Below are 9879 nucleotides of genomic sequence, written 5' to 3'. Positions count from 1 at the left end.
GGTTGGAAAGAGCCCCTGGAGAAGGGAATGGCAACTCACTCCAATATTCTGGCCTGGAAAATTCCATGGACAGAGAAGCCTGGTGGGCTACATACAGTCCATGGGGTCACAAAGAGTCGGATATGACCGAGTGACTTTCACTTTCATATTAATATTTCTCTCAATTTTCTATAGACTAGAAATATAAATTCTAGACATGTACTCAGTTGAACAAAATCCAACCACAATAAAATAGGTTAGCTGTCCTTGGAGTTTGTTATAACTGGAATTTTACTTGTACTGAGCTGGCTTGGGAAAAAAAACTTAAAGGAATATGGTGGGCAGTGAGAAAGTAGATGGCCATTTCTTCCTCCTCCATTTGAAAAGTGCGTAATTTATTTATCTCCCTCTCTTTTGGATCTCAGGATTACTTTTCTTTTTGGAGTTTCTAAGCATTTTTTTTTTCTTCTTAAATTCCGGAAATGAATAAAAAAGGAGCGAATTATCTCTTGTTGGTTTAAAAACTAATCCAGACAGGCCAGAAGCTTGCTTTGGGAATTACAGTCCCCCTACATACATAGCTCAGCTGGTAAAGAATCCACTTGAAATGCAGGAGACCCCGGTTTGATCCTTGGGTTGGGAAGATCCTCTGGAGAAGGGAACGGCTACCCACTTCAGTATTCTGGCCTGGCGAATGCCATGGACAGAAGAACCTGGAGGGCTATAGTCCGTGGGGTCACACAAAGTCGGACACAACTGAGTGACTTCCACTACATATGTGAAAGAGAGCTCTTGTTTTTTTAGAATGCAGAGAAAATGGAGGTAAGCACGTTGCTGGGGACTTGAGTAGGCACAAGTGTCTGCGAGACGCCGAGAGCGCACTGAGACGTCTGGGTTCATGTCTTTATTTTAGAGTTTGGGCCCGGAGAGGGTATAGTATAGTTCACAAGGCTCACTCCACAGCAGGAAGTGGACAAAACTCAATAAAACGTTATCATCTTGCAGAATAGCCTGGGACCTTGACATATTCCCATTAGAGCTGGTCCAAGTCAAGAGAGAGGGATGGGAACTCACTGTCCTCTGAAAAACATGCGTGGAAATGATGCTCAGGGCAAGGTGCTGATTCTAGCAAAATGAGGAACCTGAGGGAACAGGGAAGAAATGACAGTCTTAATTTGAGAAGAAATTAGTGAGGTGATTCCTTAAGGACTAGTCCTGTGGTGAGGCAGCTCTGTGGCATGTGACTCCTTCCCTGGGAGGGGGGAACCATGGAGTCTAGAGGTGGCAAAAAAGGTAGCCTGGGACCCAGGCTGTGCAGCGGACACCAGGGCTTCTTGGAGGTTTCCAGAACACATCACAGGAGAAAGATGCCTATTCTGTCTGTCCCCCTCTTGTCTCCACACCTCCCAAAAGAGACTGGGTCTGGGGAAGGGATAGGTCTGAGACAGGAGGCACCTGGGTCATCATCAAAGTATCTTAGATCAGAATGAGCCTTAATTCATTCGCCTCCTCCCTTTACAGAGGAGAAAACAGTGATCTCTGGTTCAGTGTGTGCTAAGTTGCTTCAGTCGTGCCTGACTCTGTGCAACCCTGTGGACTGTACCCCGCCAGGCTCCTCTGTCCATGGGATTCTCTGGGCAAGAATATTGGAGTGGGTTGCCATTTCCTTCCCCACTGGTCCAGAGTAACTAAGCAAACGATCATTTCCCACCCACCTCTTTGAATTTCCAATCTAGTGATCTCTTGAAAAATAATATCATGCTTTTTTTGGTGGGTGGTTACTCATTGGACTAAGACAACATCCTAGTAAGTAGCAGAAGCCATGGTGGATATACCTGAGCAGTGAGGTATCCCGACAAACTTGGTGATGTCCATTCTTTGGCTCACATCCTGGGTTATCCCCCTCCAGCCCAAGGTACCGTACACTTTCCCCCTGATTGTGGGTTCTGTTTTGCTTTGGCAGAGGGCTTTGGCATACACCCTCGAGGGCCCAGCTTTCAGCTTCTTCTCCTCTATTTCATGCTTTAGCTTCTTGTTTTCCTTTTGCAGATGGACCATCACATTGTGGAGGTGGCTGGGGAAGGAGAGGGAAGGACAGATGGGTGTCTGGTCTGCTTTGGCCCTGTGGACACCCAGTTCCTTCCAGAGCTAGGGCTCTCATGTCTTCTGTGGAAATGGAGGCCTATGTGCATCCCCTGGAAGAAGCCCAGGTCTGGGGTTGGGGTGGGCCCAGAGTGGGTGGGCACTCCTGACCCACTCTGTCATGTCAGCCCTGGGCTGGCTTTCTTAACTGTTAGATGGGGACAATTCAGCCTGATCTGCCTTCTGGGGCTCATATAAAAATCCAGTTTGATAAATAATAGAAATCTGACTCAAAGAGCCAGAAGAGCCAGAAGGACTCGGGCTGCGTGTCCTCAGTTTCTCATGGCCACACCTTGGAAACATCTGCACTCAGTTCTGATGCCAATGCCAGTTCTCTCGCCTCTCTCAGCTGAAAGGTTGAGAGAACAGGGGGTCCTGGCTCCGTTGAGAGCTTGGGCAAATTACGTGTCCCTACTTTATGGACGCAATGGCAGCTCCATGTAGGTGAGGGGAAAGGTAACTGAGCATTACCCTGTGGCTCAATAAATGGCAACTGCTAATACTAACAGCCGCATTTCTCCAAAACCAGTGCTGAGGGCAGGTGACAGGGGCTTTGGGTTCAGGTCTCCCATGTTGGGATTCTGACTCTGTTGCTTACTGGTCATGAGATCATGGGCTAGGTATGTAGCCTGAATCCCTCCCTTTCTATATCCATAAATGTGGATTATAAGTGCACTGCACATGTGAGGTCTTATAAAGATTAAATAAGTGAATACATGTAAAGCACTTAGAACAGGGCCTCATATGTGGAAGCAACAAATATTAGTCGAGCTCTTGTTATGAAGATTAAAAGATGGTGTTCCTTTTATGAGGGGAGGACTGCTCCCCTCATAGAGAAATCCCTTCTTTGTTCTATGTCCCTCACTTGGAGAGGGACTCTCTGTTACCACAGCTTAGCCACTACCCTAACTAGTACAGTCCGCTTTTCAGTTCCTGTTTCCTTCTTAGCATTCTGACCCCTGAGAACTGTGGAAGGTGACAGAGATGGACAAAGAGACTATTAAACCTCTTTTTAGTCGTTGGTGGGGGGACTCAGGCCCAAAGAGGTCAAGTGGTGTGTCAAGAGGTCACACAGACACAGATTCAGGACTCGGGGTCCTTCTGTACACATCCAGGAATCCCTGGTTCCCGGCTGACTCTTCTCCTTGGGGGCCAAGCTGCAGCCAGGGTGGCATGGGATGACTTACTCCTTTTCACCAGTCAGCTTGGCGATATATTTGACCTGTTCCCGGAGCTTGTTTCCTAGTTTCTCATTGGCGATCCTATAATAAAATTCACAGAAGAGAAAGAGTTTCCCAGACCCCTGTGAGCAAGAGCGCAAGTTGGCTGAAAAGGACATTGGGTGTTCTTGGCAAGGCCTCTGCTGGGCCTAGACCCCCACTCCCCACTTGTTCCTCAGCCCCCAGAGTTAAAGTCTTCCTTGCAACTGGCAATGAAGAGGACTTGCTATACTTCAGTGGAAAACCACTGTGGTCCCAAGAGCATTCAAGGGATCCAGGCAATGAAAGGCAGTAAAGTCCGTTGCCAGGCTGGGAAGAGGAAGTATCCCTTCTGTCAGGGAGCTGCTCCATTGCTGGGTGGATGGGCTTTCTGAACCTGTGTGAAGGGTTGAGGGCCCTTCATCTTATTCCTAACCTTTGGGCCAGGCTGAGACTGGATCAGCCTCCCAGGGGGGCTCTGTGTGTCTGTGTGACACTATTCTTTAGCACATGTGTGATTCCAGCCCTTAGAACCCTGCCTTACTGCTTTTTCCTCACTTACTTCTGCTCTTTTGCCCATTGCTCCATGTTGGACATAATCTGATCATTCTCTCGGTGCATCTTGCAGTTGTCTTTGGGCGCAGACCGCTGGGGCAGGCAGGGCTTTGGCACAAGAAGTAAACGAGATAGTAAGGGGAGGGAGCGCAGGCCTACCACCTCCCCACTCCCAAATCAGGCCTCCTCTCTTCCTGGGAGAGGAGGCGTTGACTCTGCTGTCCAACCCGGAGGCACCCCGAGGCCGGAATTGGAACTAACGCAGCAGGACTTCTCCTACAGCAGCGCACTGTCACTAAGGTGATTTCTCTGAGCAGATACCACTTATGCTAGAGACAGAGTAGGCTTGTACCTTTATAATAATGATTTTCAGGGTATCAAAGTGACTTATTCTAAAAAAGCAGTGTATTAAACCTTTTAAAAAACAGATGGAAGAAAAAATATCGGGTAGGAAGAGATGTGTTCTTTTTTCCCCTAATTTGAGCAAAGGCCTGTAGTCACTCCGAGACACGTGGCGGCCTCCTGCTACAGACTTCATTGCTCAGAGAGCTGGGCATGCCCACGGAGCTCTCAGCCGATTCTGAGGTGTCAGAAGGGGCGCGGTCTGGAGGGGTACGGACCAGTGATTACCTAAGTCAGGGGGCTGCTGGGGTACCTGACAGGGAGATGGCACTCTCTCCCCTCTGGATTGGGACCTTTGCTCTGCTCAATATCTCTATCAATAAAGTCACAGGAAGATGGTCGGGTTGAGACAGCAGCTGTGGGCCTTGAACACCCAGACCCTGCTTTGGTACTGAATGGGGAAGATGTCCTTTCCTTGCTCCCAGGCATCCCGCCCCCAGCCCCACCCAAGGGAGTCTGTCATCCCATGTGTGGTCCTGGGATGTTCTTGGGGGTGGACTATGGATGTTCTTGGGGGACGAAGTGATCGGAAGACGAGGGGCGCCCACCTCCTTCTCATCCGCCAGGAGGTTCTCTTTCAGGGCGCACATTTCCTCCTGGAATGCCCTGAGCTGCTCCTCTTTAGCAGCCAGCATCTTGAGGTCGCTCTGGTGCTGCTTCTGCCACTGCAGCACCTGGCTGCTCATATCCTCCAGCTTTTTGTCGAAGGCTTGCACCTGCTCGGGAGCACATGGTGAGGAGGGAGACCCTGGCCTGCCACCCAGATCCTGAGTACCCCTGACAAAGCGGGAGGGACCTTCCTCTGGGAGAGTCTCTGGGAGTATTTTATTTTCGGCGGCCAGCAGAGGGCGACCCTGCTCTGATTCATTGCCACCTTCCAGAAACCTGCGGAACCCAGCAAAAGGGAGGGAGCCCAGCAAAAGGGAGGGAGCCCAGCAAAAGGGAGCGAGCCCGTTAATCAAAGGGTAGCTCAGGGCGAAGTGTACAGCTCTGAGTGCAAGAGGTGACCTTGGGCCCCTGGATGGGACAGCAGCCCGAGCCTTCGGCTGCTCCTCACCTCTAGCTCACTCTGCTGCTGGAAGCCCTGCAGTTTTTTTAACTCCCCATTCAGCTTTTTCATCCTCTCTTCATAGGCAATGATTTCTTCTTCCAGCTGAAGTTTCCTGTCTTGGGCCTGTGTCAGGCTCCGGTGCAGATTCTTTGTCTCTGAGGTCGAATGATTGAGCTTTGGTAAAGACAAAGATGTGGGGAGGAGGGTAGAGAGTGTCTGTCATCGTGCTTGGGCCCTCTCTGCCGAGACCTGGACGGGGAAGGGTTCTACATCCCCCACCCTCTTCTCCCCAGGGTGGCAGAGACACCCGGTCACCTTGCTTAGTGTCCCAGAGAGGGGTGAGAGGTGACAACGCTCAGTCTTCTGCATCTCCCCTTTCGCGCTCCCATTTCCTCTCTTTCCAATTCTATGAACTGATCAGCCAGGGGTGATCAGCACAGGGGTAGAGCATGAATTTCCCTGAAAACCCAGGTATTGGGAAAACCTTGCTCCAGGTCACCCATTGTCACAAAGACTTGCTCAATTTGGCCCCTATCCCCTTCTTCCCCAAAGCCTCACTAAGAAGCAGCAAGCCTTCTCTGGACAGACATCCCCGCCGATGCAAGGGCTTGCAGATGGCCTTGGTGACAGCCGGTCATGCAGGAAATTGACTCCTGCACCTCTCACGCTTTTGGGGAAACTCTGATATTAAACAGCCCTGGGATGGGTGGCGCTGTTGGTAAAGACTCTGCCTGCCAATGCAGGAGACTTAGGAGACATGGGTTCGATCCGTGGGTTGGGACGATCCCTGGAGAAGGACATGGCAACCCACTCCAGTATTTTCGCCTAGAGAATCCCATGCACTGAGAAACCTGGCAGGCTACAGTCCATAGGGTCGCACAGAATCAGACATGACTGAAGTGACTTAGCACACATCTCTTAGGAGATGCGAGGGTGTGGCCCACCTTCTCCAGGGCTTGTGTGAGGTCGTCCTGGCAGCAGGCTGACTTCCGGCATAACTCCTCATAGACGTCCTTACTGATCATGGTCTGGAGGTAATGCTTCTCTTTCTCCCCAGCCTTGTCCAGCTGAATCTTCAGACTCGCTATGATCTCCTTCTGAGAGGTTATCTTTAGGGCGGGGGAACATTACTGTCAGGGTTCATGGCCACAGAGGCATTCTCTGTGTTCACAGAAGATAAACAAGCACCGGTCTCTCTCCTCTCTGCACAGCTTGCCAAGCAGTCTGTGATAATGCTCACTTCCCCTCACCGTTGTAAGAGGAAAAGCTGCTTTCCAAAGTCTTTTGCACTCCTCTCCCCAAACTTCCTTTCTATTAATAGTTAGCACATCCCCCAACTACAAGGAATATTGGAAGCACTGGGCCCTGATGTGGCAAGCACATGAAAAGTCTTTTTCACAGATTTCACAGCTTTGATGCATGCCAACCAAGCATGCGTCCTACACTCGTAACTGGATGGTTTCTGGTAACAGCTAATTGTCTCATGGTTAGAGTTAGGATTAGGGTTAACCTGGAAGTCAGTTCTGGGTTATAAACATGATGCGACATTTCAGTTGTGTGCATTGTGCCTCAATCCCTGACATAATCCACTAGACCTAATGCACCGTGAATGGAGGGCTGTGTGTGGTCTCCATCACTGTGTCCCCATTACCCAGAGCTTAGGGCGTGGCACACTTAACAGGTGCTCACTGAGTATACCAAATGATTTGTTTAGACTGAATGAAATACTGCATTGGGCAATACTAGGGATGAACTGAACATGTAGTCCTGACAGAGTGTGTTTAAAATTGAAATATGAACTACTGATGAAGGGAAATGCAGTTTAGAACACAAAACTAAGCCTCTTTCTAAGGGTTGTTTCCAGTGATTCAAAAGGTCTATTATATGTGGGGCGTGTGTTAAGAAAACGGAACGTGCTTCCACACACCCAGACCCCTCTGGATTTCCATGAAAGGAATTCTGAAATTAGTGCTGCAGATTGCATATTTACATAACTAACGTTCTTTTGGCAAATGTGATAACGTGTGTACTGAGTCGCCTCAGTCATGTCTGACTCTTTGCGACCCCATGGACTGTAGCCCACCAGGCTCCTATGTCCATGGGATTCTCCAGGCAAGAACACTGGAGTGGGTTGCCGTTCCCTCCTCCAGGGGATCTTCCCAACCCAGGGATCGAACCTGCATCTCTTATGTCTCCTGCATTGGCAGGCAGGTTCTTTACCACTCGCGTCACTTGGGAAGCCCAAATGTGATAACAGGCCTATGTTAAATATTTAGGCAGTATGCCTTATATTGAGAACAGTTCCTTGGGGATTTGCGTGATTAAGGCCTCAAGTCTGGATCACACTAGAGGAGAGACGAAACTCCAGAAACATTGGTGCCTCAGACCTCTGCTGTTTAAGATGGCAGCCATTAGCCACATGACACTACAGACATTTAAAAGAACCTAAAATTGGTGAGTATTAAGCTTATAAATTCAGTTCCTCAGTGCTACTAAGCCATATTTCAAGCACTCAATAGCCCCATATGGCTAGTGCATGTAGTATCAAGTAACTCTAATATAGAACTTTTCCATCATCATGGAAAGTTCTACTGGGTAGTGCTATTCTTACACTTAGAATAGTCATAATATTTTAAGGTGAATTTTTTTTTTATTATGAAGGAATCAGAGCTGCTTGGTCTCTCATTTATAATTCAGGAGACCACCTAATAAAGATGCTGTATTTTTTTCTTGGCCGGAAAGGTGGGAGTACTGCCATTCATGATGAAGAGAAAAAAGAGGTTTGGTGCGACAGCCAGATGGTCCAGGTTCAAACACTGCTCCATCCCATCACATCCTAATTAACTCAGTGTGAGCCTTAGCCTTTCTCTCCTCTGTAAACCAGCAGAGGGAAGCCATGTCAAGGACTTAAGTAGATAGTCAATCAGTGATAACTGAATGTGAGCACAGTGCCTCACATACATTAGAAGCCAGTGATTCCTTTTTGTCTTTAATTCATGTAATGAAATAGAACCAAGTCCCCCTTCCACCTCATTTTTTTGTGTTTTGGGACTATTTCTGGAAGTGTTCCCTAGCAAATTGCCCCCAAACAATGAGTTCCCCCAACTCTGGTCTAAAAGGCAACTCTGGAAGACTTGATGCCAAAGCACAGATGGTTTGGGGCTTCACCAGATATTAAGACTTTCCGCAACTGGAAGAGATCCTTCTCAGCCAGCAGGTGGGTGATGGAGGCATACCCTACTTCAGGAGAGAAGTGGGGCCTCAGGCACCCCAGAATGCTCATGGACTGGGCAGTTAGTGGCATTTCTGTGATGCAGAAGAGCTGGGTGCCAACTTAAGGGTCAAGAGTCACAAAGCTCAAATTTCTCACCCCCTTGGGGTTTCTGTGTACTCACCTTATTAGTCAGCTCCTCGTTGATTTGCTGGGTGCTGTTTTGTTTGTAGAGAGAGGTGTCCAGTTGCATACTAAATTGCTTTACCTGTGATTTGAGGTTATCATTCTCCTCCTCCATCTTTCTCAGATTCTCCATGGACTGCTCCCGGATTAAGGAACAACACCCAGAATGGAGGCATTACTTCATCACCAGAAGAGAAGCCCCTCCTCCTCTGCCCTCAGGCACAGCTCTGCTCTGTGCCTGGTGTATCTCAGGCCTTCTTTCTCCCCTTCACACGTCCTTCTCACCTTCCCTCCCTTCTCTCCTGAGGTCTGAGTACCCTCAGCCTCTATATCCCGCCAGGCCATGCAGGGCTCAGGTCCAGCCCTGGGATTCTTAACCCTGAGTCTTTCCAGATTATCCTCACCATCTTTTCTCTCCTTTTCCCTTCTAGTCGGAATGTCTCGAGCTCTTGCTCCACTAACTTCTGCTGCTCTTTGCTTTTTTTCAGTTGCTCCTTTTTATCCTCCAGCAATCTGCTTATCTCCTGAAGTTGTTCTTCTAGACTGCTTTTGGAGGAGGCGTGCTCCCTGTTCTGAGAAAACAAAGGCTGGGCTGAAAGTCAGTGTTAGACTCCATTTGGCTGGGCAGGGAGGGGTGGAAACCCAATCCAGAGATGACTGAAATAAATATGAGGACAACTCCTTGGTTATTTAGCATGTATAATAAAAAATTCCCTCAGGCTGAGCAACTCTTTTTTGGTTCAATTAGACATATTTTCTATTTATAGATACAGGTCTCACTTATTTACCAAGTCTTTCCACATAAAAACCTCTTTGAATAAATTTTTTAAAAATCATAGAAAAACACAAAAAGAATAATTCAAAGTTAAAAAAAATTTAAATTGACTGAGAAGGAGAGCTTATGAGTCCTAGAAAAAGAAATAATATTGTCCTTTTGTTTTTAAGCTTAGCCCTTGAAAATGATTATTATTGGTGGTGGGAACTGGAGCTGACTGGCTGGCTTGGCAATTCTAACACAAATTCTGGATAAGTAGTTTGCAATGGATTGGTGGTAGCATCTTCCCAGATAAAGAACAATGCAATTTTTTTTTTTTTTTGCCTCGCCACTGAGTTTGTGGGATCATAGCTTCTGACCAGGGATTAAACCCAGTCCC

General features: G+C 48.1%; 1 protein-coding gene across 1 annotated transcript in view; it reads right to left on the bottom strand.

Moving 5' to 3' along the window:
- Positions 1 to 868: 868 nt before the first annotated feature.
- PMFBP1 (polyamine modulated factor 1 binding protein 1) overlaps positions 869 to 9879 on the bottom strand; it is a 48730-nt gene continuing 39719 nt past the window's right edge. Inside the window, exons 13-21 of the mRNA XM_070770851.1 lie at positions 9130 to 9297; positions 8724 to 8861; positions 6273 to 6437; positions 5335 to 5502; positions 4826 to 4993; positions 3883 to 3983; positions 3309 to 3383; positions 1815 to 2053; positions 869 to 1121 (exon numbers count right to left, since the gene is read on the bottom strand). Coding sequence (XP_070626952.1) covers positions 1105 to 1121; positions 1815 to 2053; positions 3309 to 3383; positions 3883 to 3983; positions 4826 to 4993; positions 5335 to 5502; positions 6273 to 6437; positions 8724 to 8861; positions 9130 to 9297 — 1239 coding nt within the window. The 3' untranslated portion in view covers positions 869 to 1104. The remainder of the gene's footprint in view (positions 1122 to 1814; positions 2054 to 3308; positions 3384 to 3882; positions 3984 to 4825; positions 4994 to 5334; positions 5503 to 6272; positions 6438 to 8723; positions 8862 to 9129; positions 9298 to 9879) is intronic.

This window comes from Bos indicus, chromosome 18 (assembly GCF_029378745.1).
Source record: "Bos indicus isolate NIAB-ARS_2022 breed Sahiwal x Tharparkar chromosome 18, NIAB-ARS_B.indTharparkar_mat_pri_1.0, whole genome shotgun sequence".
Taxonomy (NCBI): domain Eukaryota; kingdom Metazoa; phylum Chordata; class Mammalia; order Artiodactyla; family Bovidae; genus Bos; species Bos indicus.
Note: the sequence above shows the minus strand (reverse complement) of the source record. Positions and strands in the feature narration are given on the sequence as shown.